This window comes from Rhopalosiphum maidis, chromosome 3 (assembly GCF_003676215.2).
Source record: "Rhopalosiphum maidis isolate BTI-1 chromosome 3, ASM367621v3, whole genome shotgun sequence".
Lineage (NCBI taxonomy): Eukaryota > Metazoa > Arthropoda > Insecta > Hemiptera > Aphididae > Rhopalosiphum > Rhopalosiphum maidis.
The window spans coordinates 36,900,085-36,927,854 of record NC_040879.1 but is presented as its reverse complement, the minus strand read 5'-3'; the positions used below and the strand labels follow the sequence as shown (position 1 = coordinate 36,927,854).

The 27,770-nt window shown below is 31.4% G+C and overlaps 2 protein-coding genes across 2 annotated transcripts; one reads left to right on the top strand and one right to left on the bottom strand.

Annotated features, from left to right (window-relative positions):
* Positions 1-598: 598 nt before the first annotated feature.
* LOC113559033 (protein stum) lies at positions 599-27,770 on the bottom strand. The gene is made up of 5 exons (XM_026964631.1): positions 26,137-27,770; positions 16,697-17,378; positions 9,902-10,025; positions 3,445-3,639; positions 599-1,888 (listed from the first exon to the last, which is right to left on the bottom strand). The coding sequence occupies exons 1-5, from the start codon at positions 27,768-27,770 to the stop codon at positions 1,812-1,814; spliced, it is 2,712 nt and encodes a 903-aa protein (XP_026820432.1). The 3' UTR covers positions 599-1,811.
* LOC113559034 (tigger transposable element-derived protein 6-like) lies at positions 3,635-6,149 on the top strand. Its single transcript, XM_026964632.1, has one exon. The coding sequence runs from the start codon at positions 4,160-4,162 to the stop codon at positions 5,720-5,722; it is 1,563 nt and encodes a 520-aa protein (XP_026820433.1). The 5' UTR covers positions 3,635-4,159; the 3' UTR covers positions 5,723-6,149.

Here is a 27,770-nt window from a genome sequence, read left to right as displayed (position 1 = left end):
CATTAATATTCGACAACCTTAATTTTTAACCAGCAAATTCGTATGCAGCACTGTATATGGTGATTCTCCTTCATTGACGAGGAATGACTATAATAAGTTACTAAATTAAGAGTGAATTTATCTGGCAATTATGAGTTATTAAAATATTCAGTATGATAGAACTGATAGAAGGATTATTACTTATTAGTAATTAGTTATTAAATATAAATCATACACATGGACATTGGACATGGTTCTACAAATGAAATTTTTAATTAGATACCCACCTTACCTATAAGAATAATATAAAAAGTAAAAACACTATACCTAGCAGGTTAACAAATAGGTAACAATATACAATAATTATATTATGAATTGAATTTAGTCAGAAATTGTTTGGTAATAGTTTTCGTTGTTTCCGATCGATATGAAATATTTATGGATTTTCATAGTAGTATCATAATAGCGATTATAATATGTATATTGTATAAATTATGTAGGTATGTAGTAATTTATATTGTGATACGATTATAATAAATATGTATTTTAAATTGCATCATCATTTAAATAGGTATTTATATAATAATAAGCTACAAAGCTAAGCATGTTTATAATTTTTTTTTTAATTCAGTTAAGTTTATGTGCATTATTATGAAAAAGATAATTTCATTTTCGGTTAACTTAGTTAAAATGTAATGTCCAGTTTTATTTTTACTTTTATTACCTTAGTTAAAAACAAGTTGATTTTTGTTTTATTTACATCACCATAGTCTAATTTTTTATCAATTTAAAACTATATGTCTATAATATAGTGTTTACACATTATTTTTATACTTATAAAGTACTTCTTTGAAGTTTTTCGTTACCAGTTCTCACTAAAAATTACCCGAAGAATATTTTTTCAAATGTAAACAAAATCGATTGAAATGTTAAAATAAAATAAATTAGTTTAACTTTTCTTAAAATGAAAATTTAATTACTCAATTTCACATTAATTAAAAACCAATTAGGTCAAGTTAGTAGTTAAACTAATGGAAACCCCATACTCGCAACTAGTGAGAAGTTACAAAGTTAGTAAGAAGATAAAATAAAATTAACATTTTAACTCGTTAATGCCCAGTCTTGTTTGTATTTAATATACATATATGTGCGTGTATATATTATATTGTTGTATAAATTACTCGTATAGTCATTAGTCAATAATTGTATGTTAATTATTATATCATTAAAAAGTTCTTTTATAAGTGTTATTACTAATTTTATATTTTACACGGCTTACAGAGTATGTAATACCTCGTCAGTCCTCATAGTTTCAGATCATCACGCTTACGATTTACACAAAATAGGTAAATCGCTTAATCTCAAAAAAACGTATTGTATCAGTATCAATATAGGTGGCAAATCCCGATGTTTTCACCAGTTATCGTGTCCATAAAACGCACTTGGTATACCTAATTACCTATACATATTATTGAAAACATAAGTATTGTAAATTTGTAACGTTTAAAGTCTGCAAATATATTAACATATACACATATTATGATTTGTACCTAACTAATATAATATTATAGGTGGACAAAAATGTTCAAAATATTTTATATTATTATAAATTATACTATTTCACTAGGTATGCATTATTTTTAACACAAGTAGCCAAGTAGGTATCTAACATACATTATATGGATATGATATTGTACCTCCAATTTATTACAATATATACAATATCATTATCCTATATAATGGCTATGTATTAAAATAAAAAATTTCGTATAATATGACAATAAATTATGCTGTATGATCCAAATCCAACAATAAAACGTCTGTATACTGTATTAGATCTGGTGATTGTGGTCGACGGCAACGGGCGCTTCGATGGGTTGATCGATTATTTTGACTTTCTGATATTTCTCTGTGAACAATAACAGATGTGTTTAGTTTTAATGCCTGTCATGTATATCGCATAATAACACATTACTTATTATCATTTTATACATTATAATTTTATACGCTTCTGCTGGCGTACACGGAACCCGTATCGCAGCCAGTCGATGATGATTTATTACATTTACGAGTTTACGACTTATTATTGAAACAGATATTTTATACTTATAGTTGTACAGTTGTGAGTTGTACTCATAGTTATATTATGATATTATACATTAATACCATTACTGATACCGAATGATTAATTTAAAACGATAAGATGTTTGTATCTACAATTCTACATTGAATATTGCATAGGTAGCTTAAAATATTTTATTTTTAAAATCTCCTCTACCTTTCAATTATTATACGATGCTGTAGAATTGTAAATACGCACTTTTGAATAATTTATGAACGTTTATAAATAGATATGTTAAATTTATTTGAAATTATATTATAGAATAATTTTAGGAAAATAACGATATTGATGTTGAATAAATAGTACTTGCTACTTATTTGTATACAATATCTTAAAATCAACTATTTTAATTTATAGCTATCTAAGTTTTTAAGGTATGACTAACTATATTATTAAGGCACTTTATAGGTTCAATGTTTTTGCGATGATTAATACCTATATTGAATACATTGGTTATTTAAAAAATGTATATTATTCTCTTTTAATCATATAAAAAAAAAGAGGCATACATCAGTTATTAATGTGTTATTATCTAAGTTCTAATTAAAATTGTGGTGTATGATAAATAATAGATAACTAATAGTGTATATTAAAGCTACCGTATACATTTCGACCAAAGACATTTTTTCTCGTATTTTTATGAATAATTTTTGCCAGTTATAAACAAACTAATAGTTACACTTTTAAATTAGATGTTCCTAAACTTTAATTTTTGCACACTACAACAATGACTATACAATTAGAACTTTACAAAATGTTAAAAATGTTTACTTATTTTATATCAAAATAATAAGGCAGTAAAAATGACCCAAATTATTATAAGGTTTTAAATTAAAAATTTACTATTTCCATGCAGGGGCGTGTCAACGATTACGACGAATATTGACATGTTTCCGCAATAATAATTAATAAGAATAAATAACTAAAAAAAAATAATAGTAATTTACACAAAATATAAAATAAAAAAGGTCCATTCCAGACATTAATAAATAAAAAAACCAAATTTAATTTTCACACTACCATTGTGGTCTTTGACATACCATGATGTGGGCTTTTGAGGACCTCTGCATTAAACGAATCAAGCATAGGTATATTATATTAACAACATAATAATAAATGTTTACGTATGTACCTAGTTAATACGTAAAAATATGCGTATATCCAATACAATAATAATTTGTAAAATATGAATTCAAAAAAATGAGTGAACAAATCCAAAAAGTGAGAACAAACTAGGTTAAATCTACACTTTATATATAATACAAATAATTAATAACTCTAATCAGCTAATTAAGTATATTAATTTTTTTTATACAGTTGTACGTGTGGCAAACTTGACTTACTGGCCATCTTGAGCATTATCACACCCCACCATATGCTCCATCCCCAGCCGACTAAACAGAAAAGCACCGTGAACATCTGAGCAGCGGCCACGACGAAGTTCACACAGAATGCGCCTACTCGGGACTGGAAGGTATCGTTGACCGTGAATCTTGGCTTACCAACGCACAGGCACAGCAAACCACTGGAGAATGTGCCTATATGACAACAAAAACAATGATAATATTTTAAATTATTGTTTTATTCGATAATTTTCATGTAGTACACTAGTACATACAATTCGAAAATTATAATCAAGAGTAAAATGTAAATACATTCGAAATGTAAAGGGTTCGGGAACTGTAGGAGTTACATATTATTATAATTCTACATGCTTTCGATTTATAGCAGACCAAGCTAAAAATGCTAACTATACAATCGAAAATTTAAAATATATACAGTAAGTTCCCGTTACAACAAAAAATCCCGTTATAACGAAATTTATAGATGTCCCATACCGAAAAGCTATTTTTACAAGTTTAAATATATTTTTCCTTCTTTAATCTAAATATAACAAGCACACAATTTAATAAAATTATAAAGTCATTAAATTGTCATTATGTGTGACTGTGTTATTCTGCGTCAATCTATAACGTAATACAATCAGTCGAGTGTATATCTTCATATAGCTCACTCGTTAGTCATTTAAGTATTTTACGCTCTTTCTTTATTGTACACATGCAAGTGATGGGTCCTACAGCGAAAAGAAAGCAATTTTCGTTGAAAGAGAAGAAAATCATAATTTCTGAAGTAGACAAAGGATTGAAGAAAGGTGAGGTGGCAAAAAAGTACGGCATATCTCCATCAACATTGTCAACCATTTTGAAGGACCGAGAAAGCATCTTGAAACAACTGCAGACTTCTGTTTTCGTCCCGAGCAGAAAAAGGATGCGTATGGCGCAATATGAAGACGTTGATAAGGCGGTTTACAAATGGTTTCAAGATGTTCGTTTCAGAAACGTCCCTCTGACCGGTCCTTTAATTCGAGGAAAAGCCTTAGAATTTGCTAAAATGTTCAAAGTTGAGAATTTCCAAGCAAGTGTCGGATGGTTAAATCGTTTCCGAGAGCGGTATGGCATTGTGACCAAATTCATTTCTGGAGAGGCGAGTGACGTGCCAAATTCTGTTTACGAATGGCGAAATGGAGAAGTTGCAGCACTCATTAATAAATACAGCCCGAACGATGTCTTTAATGCGGATGAAACTGGAGTGTTTTTTCAACTTGAACCAAAAAGGACATTAGCCCAGAAAGGAGACAAGTGTGTAGGGGGTAAAACTTCCAAACAACGCATCACCGCTCTGTTCTGTTGTAACAAATCGGGAACGGAGAAACGAAAAATTCTCATCATCGGTAAATCAGCAAAACCTCGTTGTTTTAAAAACTGTAAATCATTGCCATGCATCTATAAATTTAATAACAAAGCACGGATGACTCAAATAATTTTTAACGATTGGTTAATAGATTTTGATAAAGAAATGAAAAAGAAAAACAGGAAAATTCTTCTTCTTATCGACAACTGTACTCCACATAATGAACCACCAAAATTGGATAACATTCGTGTAGAATATTACCCATCTAACTGCACAGCTGTACTTCAACCTCTTGACCAAGGTATCATCAGAGCTGTAAAATCACGCTACAGAACTTTTTTGTTACGTCAAATTGTGTGTGATTTAGAGAAAAATATCCAAAGAAAATGCAATGTGAAGGAAGCTATCGAATGGATATGCGGAGCTTGGGATGATATCAGCCAATCAACAATAACTAACTGTTGGAAACATGCAACCACAACCAAAGACGTCAATTCTGTTTCAGAAGTGGCCGAATATGATGAATTAAATACGCACGACACCCAGCAATCTGAGTTAGAGCAAATTTGGATCACTGCGAAAAATAAAACGTCACTTCCTGACGGTGTGAATTTAGAAGATTATGTCAGTGTAGATGACAACATTTCAACATGTTATGAACTAACCGAAGTAGACATTCAATCCATAAAAAACAGTAAAGACGAGGCCACCGACGAAAGTAGTGAAGATGAAGAAGCTGTGATGTTAGATGATGTGCGCAATATCACTTCATCAGAAGCCTTATCAAGTTTGGAAGTAATACGAAAATTCATTACATTACAAAGTGATGTACCAGACTTCATATTTACAAACATTCACCAACTACAAAATTATTTACTTTCTATTAAAACAGAAAACCTTGTCCAAAAAAGAATTGTCGATTATTTGTAATACATATTTTTCTCAACCTTGGAGTTCGTTGTAACGGGAATTTACTGTATATTGAATATTTTGTAAATTTTAAAGAAAAAGTTCATATTTCATTGAATTTCTTATGCATATTAAACATATATAATTTTTTTTTCTTAACCTATGAAATTTGAATAACATATAAAATTCAATATAATTCTGTGTAGGTATTTATTATCATCGTTGCAGTCGAATATTAATTTGACGACAACAGTCGCGATGTGCATTTAATAATCTATATATTGTAGCGTTAATAGCTACACCAAAATATTATGTTATAGTCAATAAGTTATCGATTTAACTTATTGTAAATCTATTACTGATTTATTTGTTAGTAAATTTGTTGTACACGAATGATGTTTTACAGTTTTTTAAGTTAGTACCTATCTTGGTAGATTAGCTTTTATTTGTATTGATATTTAATAATTAAAATATATAATTTTTGAGTTTTAGCTATTATCTGTAGTACAGTGAAATATTATTTATTATGCTGGATTAAAAATGAACTAATGCAATAATAAATATTATAAAAATAAGTAATAAACTAATAACTCGTATTTAGTGTTTAAGTTTTTTTATTATTTGTGTACATTTAATTATTAGAACTTATTGTTTAGAATGTCTACATATACTATATACATATATCTTCGCCTTGCAATATGTTTTGAAATAGCAACCAAACGCTTATTATTAAAAGCATAATAATAGCCGGATCGTTAATGACAATAATGACGATTGACGGAATTTTACGATTTACAATACGAATTGTTTTCAATCATATACGATAGGTGTGTTCAAAAAGTACCCGGAATTTTTAAAAAAATATTTATTTATTCGTCTACATCAATGTGGTCCCCCTTCAAAGTAGTCCCCCCAGATATAATACACTTATGCCAGCGTTTTTTCTAATCTTCGAAGCACTTTTGATATTCACTTTTTGGTATATCCTTGAGCACTCTCAGCGATTCGGCTTTTATTTCTTCAATCGAGGAAAAACGCCGTCCTTTCATGGGTCTCTTCAACTTTGGGAACAGGAAAAAGTCACACGGAGCCATATCTGGCGAGTATGGAGGTTGGGGCATGACTACGGTATTGTTTTTGGCCAAAAAATTATGAACAAGCAATAACGAGTGAGCAAGTGCGTTATCGTGGTGCAAAAGCCATGAATTGTTTTTTCATAAATCGGGGCGTTTTTTCGGATTGCTTCACGCAAACGTCGCATAACTTTAAGGTAATACTCCTTATTAACCGTACGACCTTGTGGTAAGAACTCTTGATGCACTATGCCATTATAATCGAAGATACAGTAAGCAAAACCTTGACATTTGATCGAACTTTACGTGCTTTTTTCGCTCTTGGTGACGTTGAATGTTTCCAGGTGGACGATTATGCTTTGGTTTCGACATCATAACCGTACACCCATGTTTCATCACCAGTTATGACCCTTTCAAGTAAACTTGGATCGTCGTTGACGTCATTTAGCAGCTCCTGAGCGATGTTCATGCGATTGTTTTTTTGGTCAAAATTCAGCAGTTTTGGAATGCATTTTGCTGCCACTCGTTTCATGCCCAAAACATTTGAAAAAATTTTATGACATGAACCAATTGATATGCCAACTTCATCAGCAATTTCTCTAATTCTGATTCGGCGATCATTCATAACCATTTCTCCACTTTTTTCACATTTTCATCGATTATTGAAGTGCTGGGTTGACCGGAGCGTTCGTCATCTTCAACGTCTTCGCGACCATCTTGGAAACGCTTTTACCACTCATAAACACTTATTTTTTTCATAGCAGACTCGCCATAGGCTTTTTGTAACAGTTTACACACTTTGTTACACTTTATTTCATTTTTTACGCAAAATTCAATACAAATTCTTTAAACTCTTCCATTGTTTAAACAAGCAAAAATCGCCGAGCTCATAAAAACACTTCGAACCTTAGCAACTACCACAGACAAAGTAAACAGTAAATATAGCTGAAAATGTTATCATACTTTAGGAGCATGTATACCAACACAATAAAAAAAAAATTTGACAATCGGACTCTCCAGACCCATTAAAATAAAAAATTCCGGGTACATTTTGAACACACCTCGTACATATTTAGTACATTAGCAGTAAGTCGTGTATTGACTACGGCCATCAAGTATTAACCATAATATTTCCAAATTCTTAAAATTTCAATATTATAATAAAATGTACCGTCTTCAATAATTTTATTCTGTATTTCTGTAATATATGTACGATATTATTAAACCTATCAAGTAAAAAAAAAGACTAATGGGGGATTTATCCCCCAAATCTCCCCCCCGTAAATACGCCACTGATCTGTACTTACTTTTTATTCGATTTAATTGTTACTCATCAGATAATTAAAATATCAATTACACTGAAACGTTAAATTTTGTACTACAAAACATTTGAACCAAAAAAATGTATTATTATGACCTCTTATTCGCAAGGCTGGGCATTTTATATACTATAATATACCGTGGTTAAAAGTTAAGTTAATTTTAACTTATTAGCTTAACTATTAACTTACTAAATTAATTTTTTAATTAACGTGAAATTAACAAATTTATTTTTTATTTTAAGAAATAAGTTAAGTTAATTAATTAATTTTTCATTCATTATTTCAGTCGTTTTCATGTTAAAAAATATTTTTATTGTAAATTTATTAGTTAAAAATGTTATTTTTCCAATCACTCTGTACTCTAAAGGATTACCCTGTATATATTAGAAAATATTTTATAATAAAAGTCAAATGGTTTTGTTAAAATTATTTAATTAATTATAAGAACTATCAAGTAATAATAATAATAATATAATATAGACATAATATAAATAGTACCTAAACAATCAATTGTAAATATAATATTGTTATTTGTTATGTTAAAGTAAAATTTTAATTTGATTTGACTAAAAAGAAAAATAGTTTTTACTGCAATATTTATTTTAGTATAATGATTAATGATTAATGCTATTTAAGTTTAAATTTAGACTTTATTAATTTTATATAATATGTTAAAATACTATTCAACTTATATATTATTATCTTATTGTTTAAATTAAATTTTCATTAATAATATAATTTTAAATTAATTTTATATGATTGATATAATGATATAAACAACTAAACTGTTTTTAATATAACCTTGTTATCAATTTAATAAAATATTTTTTGATTCTTTGTTAAAAAATACACTAATACTCTATTACAAACACACAAATAATATCTGTATGAAAGATTTTATTTAATAATGTAAATTAATTATTTTCAGCTTTTAGGCACCTTAACTATTATTTAGATGACTATTGTTTTTTTTCGTTAAAAACGAAAAGAAATTAAATAAAACACATACTATATAGAAATACTGTATGTTGTATGAAGTATAAGCATTATAGTCTATAATTTAGTTGTGTGTTGATAAAAAATAAAATACACTAACGAATGAAAAAAAATAACTTTTTTAACTTCATAAAAAGTTTAAAAAAATGTGTATTAGTTTTTAAATTAACTGAGTTAACCAAACATTTTATTAACTTTTAACTTTTCACTTTTTCTTATTGATGTATATTAACTTAACTTAACTAAGTTAAAAAAAAATCATTAAATTGCCCAGCCATTATATATAAACTATAAGTCAAGTATCAGGAAACTGAATTGCAGCCCAATGTGACAATGTCTATCGTGGATTATTATATTTTCAGTAAAGTTATACTTAATAATTGAAAGTACTTACTTACTATAGAATAAATAAGCTATTGTAATAATAAAATAAATATATTGCCACACTGCAGGTACCGTCAATGCGGGGGAGGTGGAGGTCAAACGGTCAAAGGCCTCTTGTTCTCCCAATCCCCTATAAATACGCTAAACACTATTTACGTTTATTGTATTTAAATATATAAGCGAATAAATACAATTAAGTGTACACTTTCAATAAAAAATATATATATATCAGGAGGTGAAAATGCACTTGCACAGTTTTATTAAATAACAACACTCTGTAGCCTATCTGTAGGTACATCTTACGCATAGGCACTCAAATGATTTTTATCTTCTGCAATTATTTTTGCATCATTGTATTTATAATAATCTTAAATAGTTAATTAAATTGACCAGAAACTACTCTATAACAATTAAATAAATATTACCTGCTCCCGGAATAATCACGTTGAACACTAAACACAACCATGCCAGTGTTACTGGTAATACTGGTATAGCACCTTTCATAACTGACGAATGATCGACGAAAACTGCATCCAATTTAGGTATATTCTAGTGTAAAAAACAAATAATATTATACATCATGTATTAAGTACATGTTCAATGATTAGGTACATTAAATTTAAGGAAAGTAAAAAAAAAAGCGAAGTCTGTACAACACACGCAAAGTGTACATTTACCTAATAAGAATATAAAATAAATAAAAGGAACTAGGTTAAACGTTTTTATTAAAAAGTAGTAAGTGTGTTGATATTCATTAAACTTTACAGAAATTTTAGAAATAAGTCGTTACTTCTCTTACCAAGTTCAGAAAGGTTATAAGATAACCTATCTATCACTTAAGTCTAAAATAAATACCTATAATAGGCAATTTTATTGAATTAAACAATAATTTCAATCATATTTTATTTGGAATCTATACATGATTGACAAGGAAAATCATGCCAAGCTATAAATTTATATTATAACAATTAAAAAATTAAAAAAATGTAAATCACGCAAAAATGCTGAATGTGCTAACTGTCAACGTATACATAAATCAGTTATAAATTATAGTTTGTTGTAAGCAAATTACAATTTATACACAATTTATAGGTAATATAATTATATAGATCAATGTGTTACTCCATAAGTATAATATTATTATAATTATTATAGCTATCCATGTACAACTATAGGTTTGAGCTCTGCTAATCGTTATTCATGCCCTCAATAGTAATATTAGAATTAAAATTAATTTAATAAAAATAAATAGTAATTTAATTATATTATAGTTATAGTAGCTATGGGCTATTATTATAAAATAACGTGTATCATCGTGCATCGTATTTGGTATTCTAGTATTCTAAATATAGCGCAAGTGTACTTATTGATTTGATGTATTTTGAATACAGCGTGTCAATGATTTTTTTTAATGCCCTATAGGTAGTAGATGTATATACAGCATACGCTGTTGTGGTTTTATACATCCAAGTCCTAAACGGGCCAAACAGTATGATATTATGTCAGTTTTAATGATTGGTGTTGTCTAATGAGTAATAGTATTAGTATTTAGTAGTGTACCCATATACAGTATGTGGGTGTTACTATATAGTGTTGGGTTTTTATAAACAACAGGTCGACGTCCTTTCGACACTTATTTTAACGCGTGTCTAAAAAGGTCGAGTTTCCTAATAACCGCAGTTGTGGGGGTTAGTTCAATAAATTAATCATATTTAAAAAATATATACATACACACACAAACACATTTTTATACTTTAAGATATTTATTATTTATACATATTCTACATTAACAACAATTTGAAAGGCTATAAATCAACGTTGTTTCAAAATATGCATCATTATACATTAACCTTTATGGCTTTATAATATTAATCATACAATCGTTTATAGAGTTTGTATATTATTATGTTAAACAATATTATTACCATTTAGGTATAAAGTAGGTATGTATAATATATACGTGAATACGAGATTATTTTGTTAAAAATACCTATACTGTTATAACGTTGGCATATAATATTATCTTGTATAGACATCAATTTATAAATTATATGTGACCGTTAAATGGGAATCATTTAAGTTTAATCCATTTTAGCGTATGTGTGCCGCCAGTACTCGATTCTTTGAAAACTTGCTTCTCCCAAACATTTTTGTGGATACAATTGTAAGGGTAATGGTAGGTAGGTGGGTTTATCATAATTTCGTTCCGAGTTACACACTAATAAATAAATGGTCTACTGAAAGGTACGATTTTAAAATCTGTTTGTCCGATAGAAGTCAATTTAATGGATCGACGTACATTTAGAAGTTATAGCTAGGGTACACGTGTAGTGTAAGAAAACTTAATTGTATTACATTATACATCACTATTGGTCTCTCATAATGGACGATTGTTATACATTATTAAATTATTATATTCGTTATAACATTCAAGTATATTATATATCAATATGTATATATGTAGGTACGTATATAGATTGCAATTTGATTCAAATGCATTTTATCAAAATCATATATACAAATGTATTTTCGTCATATCATAATAAATAATAACTATAACAATTATAACGTGGTATTTGAGTTTGTAAGTAGGTACTACGCTTTGCTGACATTTCATATTTTAAAATTACACATTTTAAAATTTTAATATGAATAATACATAAAGTATAATAGCCTATAAAGAGTTTTTAGTTTTATAAAATTAGTTCTCATCTAGATATCGTGAACATCTGGTAATGCTATACTGTAAAGTGTAAATACTACTTCTGTAACTTTGTTCCACGCAAAACTATTTTAATTGACAAATGACGAGTGGTTGTTGCTGCATTCACTCAAAAGTAATTTATTTTAATTAATATAAAAATTAGCATAAGGAAAATGGTTAGGTTAAGAAAAAAAAATCAAGAGTATAGGTATACAATAAATGCATCGATTGTATGCACCTAATTATTGAATAGTTGGCATTAATTTTTAATGGTAGATTTAGAATTATAAATAGGTACTTGTTTGGATCGATAGATCGTACTCTTAAAATCTTAATCTTAATTTTTATTCACATTTAGAATGATTGATTTACCTGTCGATTACCTCATGTATACCAAATTAGATTAACTAATAATATTTAATGATTAGGTTGCAACTGGTATAGAGTTAAAAAAATAGCTAAAAATGATTAACAATAAAAAAAGGTGATTAGTTTATTGTGACTAGTGGGTCGTCGTTAACATTTAAACATTTTTCAAAATGGGTCGTACCGTGAAAAGTTTAGGAACCTTTGGTATAGAAAATACTTATTATAAAACATAGATAAATACAGGTACCTATGTATAATGGAATCGAATTTTAATATTGATCCATGTCATTTTTAAATGATTATCATTAAATGTTGTTCAAAGTACTATTGGTATTATTTCAACACATATTTTAAGATCATAGAATTCGTATAAAATTTGTTGAATGCATATTGAAAAAAAATTAATTTTTATTCCCCTGAAAATTGGGAGATTGCGGGACCATCTGAACACAGACCTGATGAAAATATAAATTACAGTTACTTATTAATGATATAGCCTAGGTATTTAGTGTTTGAGAATTTCATAAAATGTAAAATTGTAAAATATTTCATTTGTTAAAAATTTAATAGATAAGTATGACGAAATGTGCTTAAGCCTAAAATGAAAACAAAAATGAAAGTAAATCTTTACATTTTTTTTTTAAAACATAATTTTTTTTATATTGGAAACAAAACAAGACCCTCGGCAACATAGACCATTGGGTTGATAGATAATTTAATTAATTACTTAATAATATATAATTATCTACTTATTCTAATTATTTTAAATCTTGGTTTGAAGTTTTGCGGCTAAGATAACATTGATAGTGTTGAATATCGACTGAGGATGATTGTGAAGAATTCAACTAATGTTTCAGGAAGGTTGTAACTTGTTCTGATGTTACACTGAGTATTAAATGAAGAATCGAACAAAGAATAAATCATACATGAGGTGTCTTTTAACAAACAAAAAAGTCCACGGGAACAGCTGGTATATACGTATAAATGTATAATACATTTAAATATGTGGACATAGAGCCAAGTTTTTAATAAGAATTAGTTAAGTTTATTATATTTATCTACAGCTTATAAGAAATTAATATATCAAATTAATAATAATTTAAAAATTCAATGTTTCATAAATTCATAATTTTGTGAAATATTTCAGATTTTAAATGTTGACTTTATTTTATATACTATAGGATACGGATAATATTATAAATTATTGGTAACTAACGTTCTGTGAAATTTAAGAAATATACATGCATGCAATTATATGTTATAATTATATTTCATAATAACAATAAGAAACCACAAATAATATTAATTTCTAAAAATATCCACTTTTGTTAGGACGAAATCATATAGTTGTTTGTTTTAATTTAAATTATCATTTATATTTATAATTAAAGTCTATTTACCTTGCTTAATTTGCAGACAATAATTGTACCATTGGTTTTAAACGCATTTGCACGAAATTTTGACACCATACGTCTTTTTTGACGTGACATTGTATGTTTACTTTTCGGCATATTGAAAAAAGTAGCAAATAATTAAGAGATAATTTTTAAACACGTATTTATCAATGTCTTTTATATGGTATGTTGCGGTGTGTATTGATGAGTGTATTAGTCGAAACTACCAAAAACCAGTAACTCTGCGGGATTGAAGTAACGTGAAACTCATGTGACAAAATACAGACAATATAGAAATATAACATCCGACCACATTCTATCAGTATAGAATCACTTTGATTCTATGCTCTATTAACCATAATTAACGGTATTTAACTATATCGAATGTTTTAACCACTTTCGTTAAATTACATGTTAAATGAATAAATGCTTTAGCCATATTACATTACATCAATAAAACAAACTCTTGGCGCCACTAACAATAACATTTATGAGTGCATAGACGCAAACTAATGAAATTAGTTTATGAAAATCTATATTAACACAAACATATTACATATTATGAAGTATGTAATAATTTAACACAAATATATTTTAGATTTTGAGTGGGACGATGAATATGTGTTTCATTTTTATGTGTCAACACCTTTTTGAGTATTAAAAATGTTTATACATGTGTATTTTGAACTCTGAGGTAGTTTCTAGTTGCAGTAGTAGGAAATTAAATTTAGTTTTTTTTTTTAATACATTTTATATTTATGTTGGACACGATCAAATAAATAAAGAAAATATCAAATTAATATTTTATTATTATTATGTCATTGACAATTTAGAAAAAAAAAAGGTTCTTAACATAAAGAAATGTCATTTAATAAAAAAAATAGTATAATTATTATGTTTTAAAAATACTTGTTATTTGAATAATATGATATGATATGATATGAGAACGCAACAATATAACTTTCATGCACGCATTGTGCATAGTTCCACGCCGGTCCCGTACATTATTAATGTAAATATACAAATATCAAAAGTGAATAATGTTCTAGTAGAGTGATTGTCTAAACTTTAAATGAAAACATTAACTTTAAACTATAAAATTAAAAGTTTCCATTTGAAAATAAAAACTCCGTGATGAATAATGGGTTCACTAACAAACTCTTAATTAGGTATGGAAAAATAAGGGTAGGTACTGGATAATATAAAATTAAAATTGTCTTTAATTTTGTTAAAAAAAATATTGCAAAAAGTTAATGTAGGTAGTCTAAATGTCTACTTTATCATATACTTTATGGTCGAAGGATCAGGATCCTTATTGGTTGGTTGGGTGGAGGGGAATGGCAAAAAATTAAAGGTTGAAACTCAGTACATACTCTTTACATATTTTAGTTTTAAATTGCTTCTTATAATTTATACAAAAATAATAAACCGGTTCAGTTATAAAAAAATTAGCATTATAAGACTAAGAACGTTTTAAAACGCTACAAGTTTTCCCTCTTTGCCATTCCTTGAATATTCCTCTGGTTGTGAGTTAGGCTAGACATGCAATGTACACCAGTACATGTTTATATTATAATTAATTATACATTTAATGCCGCACCGGCGACGCTTTTACGTTAGGTCCTTGCTAGTTTTATACTTAATGACGGTGACAAATGTAGGCGTCATAAGTCGTAATACTATTCTTGTCCAATATGTTAATATCCATATTATTTCAATGTCGTTCTATAATGACTTAAATGGCTTTTATTACTGTATATTTCTAAAATTTAAGATTACCAAAAGGGGGACTCACACCATAAATGACAGACATTTAAATACTTAATTATTATGATGAATATAATTTTAGGAATGTATTTTATATTTTATGAAAACCACCTAAATTATTTTTTTTAAATATATGTTGCTTATATTTCACAGAGCTTAAGACAGAAAAAATGTATTTGCATTATTTAATTTACCACGTGCAACATCGTGCAAGATCAACTATAATTAATAAATGTATCTATAATATCCACCTATAAATAGCAAAATGAAATGCTGTTCGTTGGTAAGCATATAATAACTTGAAAACAGATGAACATATATAAATATATATGTTATAATATATATATATATATATATTATTATTATAATCGGTCTGATTGGTCTCATTTTTTTTCAATGTTCGTTATAATCTGAATAAGGTTTTTACAGAAAGATAAACTGTCCGAAAAATAGAAAAATTCTGGAAAAACTGAAAGTATTTTTTTCGATGGGATTTTTGTACGAACTCAAGACCATATAATATGTGTACAACGTTTGGCGGGTCAGTTAGTACTATACATACAATTGAAAGCCTAAAGCGAATGGCTCTTATATGTAAATCCACAGTTTTCCATAATTATTTTGATTGAATATAATCTTAGGTTTGGTATTTTGTATTTGGTAAAAACCACCTAAATACCTAACTTTGTTATAAATCTGTAGTTTACATAAGGGTAAATCCGCGTGAAACGTCGTGCCGGATTGGCTTGTATATTATTATATTTTATAAGTAGCATTATTAGTTGTTTTAAATATTTGTCTACATATTATGATGTTTTTTTATAAGACTCTTCTTGTGGGGGGGGGGGGGGCACTAAGGCACTGACCCGTTGCTCTACGACTTTACGGTAAAATTGGATGTGACGCACGAGGTCAGCGTTGAATGTCTTAACAATATATTTACACGTGCGACGGTACCAACTGCGCGTAGTATACGACGTGCTTACCGTGCAGCAACCGGTACACTTGAACGAAGACCTCTTCTGTGAGTCGGCCGATTTCCTCTTCGGGGCCGTCGACTTACCACGGCAGCCGGCGCAACAGCAGCAGATCCGCTTGACGAACTTCGGTACGGCGCACCAGCCACAACACCAACTGCAGCAACAACAGCAGCGACGCAACTGCCTCTTCAACTTGCCGCAAAATGTGTCGGTGGCCATTACGGTCGGTGGAGCGATGCCGAGCGCGCCGACCGAGTGGTCAGACGACGACGACGACGTGGCCGCCGCGAGTTTCTTTTTGTTCGTCCGCTTGCCGTAGCAACAGCAAAACTTGTCGCTGCACCGCCGCCACCACTGCGGATGTCGTCGGCCTTCGGACGCGGTCTCTGCAGAGGAGGCCGTTTCGGCAGTCGACCGTTTTCGGCTACAACACCGGCCACACGGCCGCGGCCGCCGTTTCCATACAGCCGCCCAGCACTTTGACGCACGTCCATCCGCGGCGGCAGTGACTGACGGCGATACGTGGCCGACGGTCGGTCGACGTCCACTCCGGCCACCGCCGCTGCTACTTCCGCCGCCACCACCACCGCATAGCTTCCGCGCATATCTTTTGTAGGCCGGATCTTTGGTGGTCACCGCCTCGGCCGACCGCGGAACTTCAGCTGGAACGATGATTTTTTCAGATGGCCTGTAGAACGAGGCAAAGTTGTTATAACATGATATAAACGTATACCGTAACAGCAATGAGTTATTACAAAAAACATATATATATGTGTATATATTCACTACGATTAAATTCAATTTAATTTATTACTTATATATCTCATGTTTTTACTTTTTAAATGTTTTTTTTGTGCATATGAATTTAGGTTGGTAGGTACTTATTGGCTGCATCATAAGTCATAAACTCATAACACATCACGAGCTCTTTTTTAAATCGGTTTTTTTTTTAATCCACAGCGATTGGGTAAACAACGCCCGTCATATAATGGCCTACCCATCTAATATATTAGCTATATAGCGTATAGGTATATATATTATATAGTGTTACGAGCGGCTTTTCGGCTATTAACAACCCTCCAACATCACGCAAAGTTTTACTCACTTTCATTTGGAAACGGGTGATGTGAACTATAAATATAGTTAATATACATTGCATGGATACACAAAGTTAACGTCAATTTGCTAATGGACCGCAAATAAAATCGGCCACCTCCCTTAAATATCGTTAAAATATTATGTGTACAGATAGGGTCATTAGAATTGGATGGAATAGGATTTAATGGTTGTATTCATTATATGCCCTACTCAAAGAGTCAATAACAGCTAGCTAGGTCGCCAGTTTAGGAAAGTTCTGTAGGAAGTGAAATACATTTTTAAACTTGTCTTGGAGATGAGAGCTTTGTCATTTATTGTACAAACATTTATAATACATTATACCAATAAATAATAATTATATTTTAAGTGATAAATATAAATTAAAAATGCAATATGTGCTTACATAAGAATCACAAACTCATAAGATGGTGGTCTGGCGTTTAAAATAAATATAAAGTAATATTAGTATTATAATGTGTGTACATTATTTTTTTCAAAACCATTGAAACTACTAAGTATTCGAAGTTAAATCATCTCGAAATTTTATTTTTACGATTTTAACGATTTTGTGAAAATTATTTTTATATTTTATAGAATACATCAATTGGGTACACGAATCACGAATTTAGAACTAGCATATATATGCAGAAATGTATTATGTATATTTAACGGGGTTGTATGTTTCTAAACCGCGTTAAGCTTAAAAAATGTTTTTTTTAAAAAGCGTGATCAGATTTTATCTATTACAGGTATATAACGAATTATAGAAAAATAACTAAACTGGAACATATTTCGGTATCCAATACGTTATTATAATTTAATAAAATACCTACAAGTTTTTGGTATATTTTTATAATAAAAATACCAATAAGAAAACGTTGTTTTGAATAACAGTTTTTAAGTATTATGTAAATGTTATGTTACCACGTTGGCTAAACAGTAAATTAATTTAACTACGTATAAGGTCAATATTCTGAAGTACCATGGCTAAAATATTAATTATTATATTGGTATTGTGATATCGTTAATATTTAATATTGTTTAAAAACGTAATACGATTTGACTAACATTACATAAATATGTATAATTCGTGCTTAGTTGTAAAACGTTTATGAAGAGTGTTTTAAATTCTGAAGTATACGTGAAAACATAGGTAAGTCCCGTCAGCTCTCATCAGTCTCACCTACATTTGTGAAATACCTATATAATTTATATGTTTATAATATTTTAACGAAATTACACAATAAACACACATACTTGTATTACATACAGGTGAATTAATCAATTAAGCTCACCCCTATTTTTCCTTTGATAATTAATTTATTCAAATTCTGATTTTTTTGGAACTTTCAAGTGTAAGTACGCGCATTAATAATGTTTTTGAATTCGAAATTTTCAACAAAATTATATGCTTAACAATTTACAGTAAAAAGATTGTTTCTATTTAAATAAAATAAGTTCGTGCAAGACACAGTTTAAGTGGTATACAAATAAAAATAATTTAAAATATGGTTTTAACTATATCTACCTACTTAAAATGGTAAAAGGACAATACTGTACTATTTTTTCAATCGTATCAGTCTACATAGAGTGAAAAATACAATAACTAGTCTAGGATTATTCAAAATGTATAAAATTATATAATTATATCCAAAATATGTATTCAACGTTTTCTTAATTTCTACTTATTTTGATTCTACATACTTTATATTCAATTAATTAATAATAATATACAATATAACTTTACTATTATTAATTTATTTGTATTCGAAAACTACAATCAAACTGTATGAGTGTATATACTCATACTGTAGTATAACTACTACAATTATTTATTTAAATTCATAATAATTATATATATTATCATGTAAAATATATACATTTTTTTCTACTTGAAATAGTACAAACTGTTAGCCATATTTAATGTTTTTACTAGGTACCTAAAGTCCTATAATATAGTTAAACTGTCTGCAGTTTTCATTTTTTCTGTGTGACCGCGAAGTGTTCAATAACTATTTAAATTAAATCAGAATTTAAATTAACTCATGATTAAAGTAAAAATGGAGGAAGGTGATAGTAATCACCTTCAGTAGCTTGCTTGGTGATGTATGAATCATTCGGTTATACACTGTATGCAATATATATTACTATATTAGTCATCGTTATTTTATATACGCCCTCTAGTTAGAGTTCTATTTCTATAAAGAGTGTTTCGACTTTTGATAACACATAATTATACCTAAATAATAGTACCCATTAACACGTTACGAGTTATTATTATAACCGACCGCCTTCCGTAACAACTGTCCACTGTATAATAGGCACCTAATAATTTGTTAACTTACATTATATATGTAAAAAATAAACAATAAAGGAAAAAATCGTATTTCACATTTGATTTGTTTTTAATTTTCATCAAAAATTCATTTTTCATAAAAATGAGCATGTATGTAAGTAAATCAATATTGTGTATAGTATATAGTAAATGCCTACGTATAACGTATATCACACTTTTGTGATATTATTATCATATTGAGCTATATGAATAATTTGTTTTCCTCAACTATGCGATTGTAAAACAACAGTTTTTTAGGATATTTGCACTTAAAGTCCTGATTCAAGGAGGGTTATTATATTATGTTTGTGATGGGCCAGTGCCGATTAAATGCATTGATATAACAGATTAATGTGCGATAATATTCACGTCGCGTGCTTAGAATTCAATTGTATCGCGTGAATGTGAGAACGGGTAAAATTGCTTGATTCATACACATAGACACAAGTATAAAACATGTACCTAAATACATTATAAATTACATGTAACATCAAAGTTGTTAATGTTTGTAAAGAAAATTGTTCACATTTCATATCAATTTTCACTTCACGGCTGATGTTTATAAAATGGTAAACATCATACAATTTTATGAACAAATTAATCGTTGGAAAATGTTGATACTAAATTTATTATTCAAGCCAAGTTGTTAAAAAACATGATTTCATTATTTAAAATTATTTTGTTAAATTAGAAGTTAGTCAGGTACCTCCTACCTATTTATGCCAGTGATATATCTTAAAGATGAAATTAAAGTATGATGTCTATACTTATAAAAATATTATAGTAAATTAATGATGTAATTTATACAATATACATACATATTATTATTTGTATAGTATATTGATATATCTGATATATCTGATATATCATACATATTAATTATTAATCATATTATGTAATAATTTTTAAAATAAATATAACCTATATTACATTAATAATAAAAGAAGTTTCATATAGTTGAAGTTATTGTTTCCATTAATTACTATAAGACTTCTATGAAATAATAGTCAGATTGATTTATTGAATTAGATTTAAGATGTATGAGGAAGTGCAGTGAAATAGAATCATACTAAATATTGTGTTTCTATTATTATTTCTACTGTAATCTATACTGGCATACCTATATTATACATAGCACCTAATACTTATTTAGTATTTTGAGGAACAATATCCTTTTTATAGTGGGCTTGGTAGAAATTAAGTAGATAAATAATAAATATATAAAATTAGAAAATCTATTTACCATTAGGACACAATTTAGAAATGTACCATTTTAAAAACGTTTCATTTCCAATTTATATCACTACAATTAGTCAACATTTGAAATACTAAAGATTGAATTTGGAAATTACTAAAATAAAACTAAAAATTGTTCATGAAAGGAATATAATGTTTAAATAAATATATGATAGATATAATATATTATAATACTAATATTATCTCAAAATATGTTCATCCTTGAATAAATAAGAAGCTAGAAATAAATACTATAAATGTATAATACTATACCACTATTACTCTAAATAAAAAAACAAAAAGTACTTAATACTTATTATAAGTTATTAGTAATATCGAAATTATAATAAGAACAAAATAGTTGTTTGATTTATGCTCAATTGTATAAATTTGTTTTGACATTTTTCAAAAATAATAATTTATGATTTATTTTTTTTAAATTGTAACCATCATATCTATAAGTTCATAGATATGAATATACAATAATATATAAATAATAAGAATATACAGTTATTTATTAACATTACTGTAATTGATATCGAAATGATTTGTCAGGGGCCAGGGCTCAAGCCTCAAATAGATAATATATTTAGCCATCGTAGCAGTTACGCGTAGACTATAGTGATGTACCGATTAAGTTTATAGACTTACAGTAGATAATTAATCTGGTGAGAAAATTGTGATCTCCGCAACATATTCTAAAACCAAGACGTTTTTGGATAAATATTTAAAAAAAACGAAAAAATGTTGTGGTGATTTCGTATATACATTATACAAATATATATTCCCATTACAACGAATACCAATACAACAAAAAATCCCGTTATAACGAAAGTCATAGAAGTCTCCTGCCGAAAAGCAGAGCTTATAAAGAGCTTATTTTTTAATTTTTGTTACAACGAAAAAAAAAATCGGTACCCTGGAGTTTGTTGTAACGGGATTTTACTGTATATGTTTCTGACCATTCCAGAAAAGGTAAAGAACATTTGCTACAGCCAGGCCCTGATTTATGTATGTACACACTACAGACATGTGATGCACGATCACAGGGCCTTCAAATTTGTAGAACTTCATCCTTAGTACTAAATAATAAAAAAAAATTATCAATACCATGCGTAAAATGCAATAGGTAATGAAAGTTCATTTTTTTCACTTATACATTAGCTAAAGCTTTTCTAAGAAAAACTGGACTCTATGTCATTACTGAAAATTGACCATAATGTTACAAATCAATCAATAAGTGGTTGAAATTTTGAAAACATTATTGAAGAATTAGCAAAGAAAAAGACAAGAAAAAAATACTTAGTATAATCATTAACTGAAACATCAATGCGATTTGTGGACTTAACTTATATTTGGTAATATGTAGTCTGTATAGTTATTTTAAATATATTCTTTTTATATTAATTTACCAATTTTTCGTTAAATAGGATTCCAAAATAAATAGAGTGTAGGATGCCAGGATCTCTTTAAATTAGGCCACAGATTTAGTTTTAGAATTAAAAAACAAAAATAGAAGGGAGTGCAAAAGTGTAAAAAAATTGAAGATTTAAATTTCTTATTTATTATGATATAATTATAGAAGGGGTACGTTAAAATATTTTCAAAAAATAAGAGGTTTTCTGTTTCTGAGGTTTTCCAATTCAAAAGCTGTATATACTATAATAATATTAAGTATAATGTTAATCATCCTTGTCCGTTCTTAGGCGTGACACACGGAGCCAAGTCACACCTGAAGCCGATGGAGTAGACATCGAATCTCGGGGCGTCCGGACCCGGACGTCCGCTGCCCATCATCGCGTACCGCACGAGACGGACGTATTTCCGCTGCGCATCCACAGCTATAAAGATATGTTATATGTATATATATATATATATATATATTATGTAGTACACACACGCACACACGCGAAACGGAGTACGACCGTTTAGCCTTCACATGCACGCCCACGCAAAAGCGGATACATGACTTGACCCGAAAAAAAGTTCACCGCCCGACTACCAAGCGCGTGTATAATGGCCGGTATTGTTTTATTACTGCCGTTGGTTTTTTTCGTGGTGGTCAACTTCGGCGATTATTTATGATTTTATTTTTTTTTCGTTCAAGACTACGAGTGGGGGGTCGAAGCGGTTGCTGCTGACGGTGGCGCTGGAAGTTTAGATATGGGAAGGGTGCATATAATAAGGAGGACGGAAAACTATATATATGTACTTATATTGTATATACGAGGTCGGGGTGCGGTGCACAGGAAGAAAGACTTTCGGGGTGTATATTGTACTTAAAGTCGTCGGTAGTGACGTGCAAGGGGTTGAGAACACACCACACACACGCGCGTGCGTACACACACACACACACACCACGCACAGGGGGAAGGGGGCACTTGTGACTTGCGGTCACGCCAGCACGGAATGAAACTGCATCGCATGTTCACGCGGCCTTAAGCACAAGATACCCGCCAGCCGCCGCCTAAGTATACACACATACTGTTTCCTCGGCTGTGGTGGAGTGACCCAATTACTTACGTCGTGTATGATGTGTACCTATATAATATACACTTGGCGGTGGCGTGACTCGGTACAATGTAAGACGGGCGCGCGGACACTACTACACCATTATATCGAACGAGCAAGCGAACTTTTTCTTTCTTTTTCGACACCACCCCTCCCTCCCCCGAGTCCTGTCTGCCCGGCGCCGCCACCACCAAAAATCGTATAGAGACATTACGACTATACGTGTATTCGAACACAATATTATTTATACGACAAGCGGAATTACTACTACAGGCTTCGTTTGTGGAAATAACAAATTTAATACAAATCGTGATATTAGGTATACTAACAGATGCCTCGTCGAAAAACTGGTACATTGGAATATACGTGTGCCATGCCCTGGCCAAACACGGGAAAAAAGCACCACGGGTATATGCGGAGCAGCTTTGCGAAAAACAAACTATTATAAAAAATTGTAATAGCCATCCGAAACTAGTACTGTACACGCCCGTTCTCTTATGACTTATAATATATATATAATGTTATAAAAATTATAAAGATTTTAATCACGGTACATATACGACATTGCATAATCGTTAAGGTTTATTAAACAGTATTTGTTTTGCATACATACATGTGTTTCTATATAAAATATAGGTGTCACCGTATAAAATGTATAAAAATTAGACTTCATAGTTCATTTATTAGATAGCTATGCGGTTGACTCATTCGCCAATAAATTGACTCTAACAACATACTGATTATGATCTATACGTATATATTATATATCATAATATTACACGTATATTATGTATTTGTATTATGTACTAATACAACGAAAAAATCACCTATTGAATTTGCTATACACAACGGTTAACGAGGTCAGTGCGCATTTTTAATTATATGGTATTTTCATAGTTCTTGTACTTTTACCAACTTTATTGCACATATTTACACTATTAATATACAATATCATTGACAAAACGTATCGACATAATTTATGAAAATATTTTTTAAATAATTTAAAGTTTTTACAAAACAACACTTTTGAAAAGAAAAAAATATTTCTACTATTATTAGTCGTAATCCATTATTATGATTTATTACCTTCATAAACGACATAAAATTATGAAATGTATAAATAACTTAGTAATTAATATTTAAAAGTACTTATTATAGCTAAATTCAAATTGTTTTATTACAATGCAATTTATAATATACATATTACCTAGCTACCTAATGACTTTTTTCTCGGACCTTCGGTTTTATTTATTAATTTGGTTAATATTTACATTTCTAAGCTTTTCTCAAAATAAGTACAATAAACGGCAGTTAGCCAGTATAGTGTTTGATATATTAAATAGAGGTCTCCCAAAAAATACATACGATGTTTCGTATGTATTGAATCTAAAGATTAGAGTTAATCTATAAAGTATAAATACACTTCTGGCTTCGCGCAAAGATTTCTACTGGCTGTTTCGAAACATATACAGAGTGTAACAGATAGAACTGACTTTTGGAATAACTTTTGTTCTAATTGATATTTAATTTATTTTTTTTTTTTATTTTTCATTCAGAGACTAGCGTTACACGTATAATTACATTTTTTTAAGTTTATTTTTTAGTACTGAACACAAACATTTAAATTTTTTTGGATAAATTTAAAATAGCCAATTTTTGAACCTGATTATAAGAACAATTTTGATGGCAAAAAGATTTATCTAAGTCAAGCGGTTTATTTTTTAGAATTTTTTAAAAATATCAATATTTTTTGATTAAATTCATTTGGAACGTAATAACTTTTTTAAAAACAAAATTTTTGAGAATTTACAGATATTCAAGTAGCATAATTTTTTTTTTTTTTTGTTCAAGTCTATCTGTTACACCCTGTATACATACTTATTAGAACTTAAATATTAAAAAACCTTCAAGACACTAAATATAATAACTGTGCAGTACAGTCAAACAGAGATGCTATTAAGGTTCGGGAAAAACTACAAACTCACATTAGATTTCGAAACGGTTTAATTGCAATGTACTTCGAACGTCGTTAGAAAAAATTGTATCCGTTGAAAGGTGAATAAATAGTTATGGATACAGTGCAAATACTCGCACTAAGCGTCTAGGCAGTTGTGAACGTATGATAAACCAAATCGGAATGTAAAACGGACTGACGCGGAACTCTACAGCTGGCGTATTTTTATATTAATATTTGATGAAAACTTCGCGATCACGGTGGATGCGATTCGTCGGTAAGAGTTTGAATATATATAGATTTATTGTTTACCTCGCCCATGCGACAGTTTTGTGACCGTTGCTGCTACTGGCCGTGGACGACGTTTTGTTGCGGTCAGCGTCCACGGACAACCGGACGGCCGTTCGTCCGCTCTGATTTTCGATTTCCGGTTCCACTACGATCTCTTGTAACTCGTATGACAGCGGTGGCGTGGTCGTCATCGTGACGGCAACGGACTTTCGTTTGGTCGCAGCTTCCGGCAGTGGATTGCCGTCCATCACGACTACGGTAGCGGCTGGCTTCGGCGGATCGGCGGCCGGTGGATCACGAGGCCGCACCGCGCTCTGGGGCGGTCTCGATGTCGCGGCCGGCGGGTCTACGACAGACAATGTGGCCAGGGTGTTTGCGGCAATGGCTGCCGGAGGAGGCACGGCCGTGACGATCGGTCCACCGTCGACCACGGCCGAAGCGACTGCGTTGGTCGCGTGCGTGGTCGCTATGGCTGTGGCCGAGGTAGACGCCGTGATGGGAAAGACTGACGATACCGCCGTCGTCGCCGTCGTCGCCGTCGTGGACACGGCCAATGTCGGTGCCGTGGTGGTCGGCGAAGAACCGAACGCTGTTGCCAATGTCGACGGTGCCGTCGACGCGGCCGTCGCTGTCGCCGTGGCGGTAGCCGCGACAGTCTTTACTGCGCCACTGTCAGTTGGCGGGCGGGCGACGTCTTTCGACTGAACTTGAGGTTTTGTGGACGCCGTGGCCGTAGCCATCGGCTGTTTCTTGGACAAGCGTGGCGATAATTTGACCGGTGGACGGCTAACGGTCGGTTTCGCTGCGGCGGCGTGTGGTCTGTTGCCGGCCACCGCGCCGGCCACCGGCTGCTGCCGTCTCGGCGTTTTAGGCGACCTGAGCGGCAGCGGCGATTTCGGCGGCACTGGTTTGCGTGGCGTCGCCGGCAACTTTTTACGCGGCGATGACTTGACGGCCACCGGGTTGCTGGCCGTCGGGACGGACGGCGGCTTGCCCGCCACGGCCGGCGTTTTCCGACCACCCACAGCACCGCTCGTGGCCGCCGCCGGTTGTTTAGTAGACGAACCGGACGTCCTCTTTCCGGTCGCCGACAGGTCCTTGGTGGACGCCGACAGCTGTTTGCCACCAGCCGCGTTGGCGGGCGGCCGACGACCGTTGGCCACGATCCGCGGTTCGGACGACTGGCGTCTCAGCGGCCGTCCGGACGACGACGACGGGCTGGACGCACGCGACCGTCCGTTTTCGGGCGTTTTGAAACCATAGCCACGGAACGGGCTGACGCGGCCGCTGGCGCTTGCGCCTCCGTTCACTGGCGCCTGTGCGTCGTCGTCGGCGGTGGACGACGTGGCCGCGGACGGTGCCATAGGCGGTTCGGGCAGCACGACGAAGGCGCCGCGGTCTTTGCGACGCGGCCTCGACTTGTACGCTTCGGCGGTGGCCATCGAAAGACCGGTCGGCGGCGGCGGCGGCGTCGGTGGCCTGCCGAGCGGGCACCGCGGGGACGTGCTCCGCGGCTCCGCGTGCCGGCGGCGACGGCGTCCCCGGTGACTGCGGCGGCCGTAGTCGTCGTCGTCGTCGTCGTCGCCGTCCGACGAGATCACGACGAACGCTTCGCCGCCGTCGCCCAGGGCCGTCAAGCATCCGGTGGCGTTCAT

What these genes read in the sequence shown, in the direction of transcription:
- LOC113559033 (XM_026964631.1), bottom strand. Translation starts at nt 27,770, where the DNA reads ATGAACGCCACCGGATGCTTGACGGCCCTGGGCGACGGCGGCGAAGCG. An exon ending in CGTGATTATTCCGGGAGCAG is followed by an intron (nt 3,640 to 9,901) that starts GTAATATTTATT and finishes GTTGTCATATAG; the next exon opens with GCACATTCTCCAGTGGTTTG. An exon ending in GATAATGCTCAAGATGGCCA is followed by an intron (nt 1,889 to 3,444) that starts GTAAGTCAAGTT and finishes TATTGTTCACAG; the next exon opens with AGAAATATCAGAAAGTCAAA.
- LOC113559034 (XM_026964632.1), top strand. Translation starts at nt 4,160, where the DNA reads ATGCAAGTGATGGGTCCTACAGCGAAAAGAAAGCAATTTTCGTTGAAA.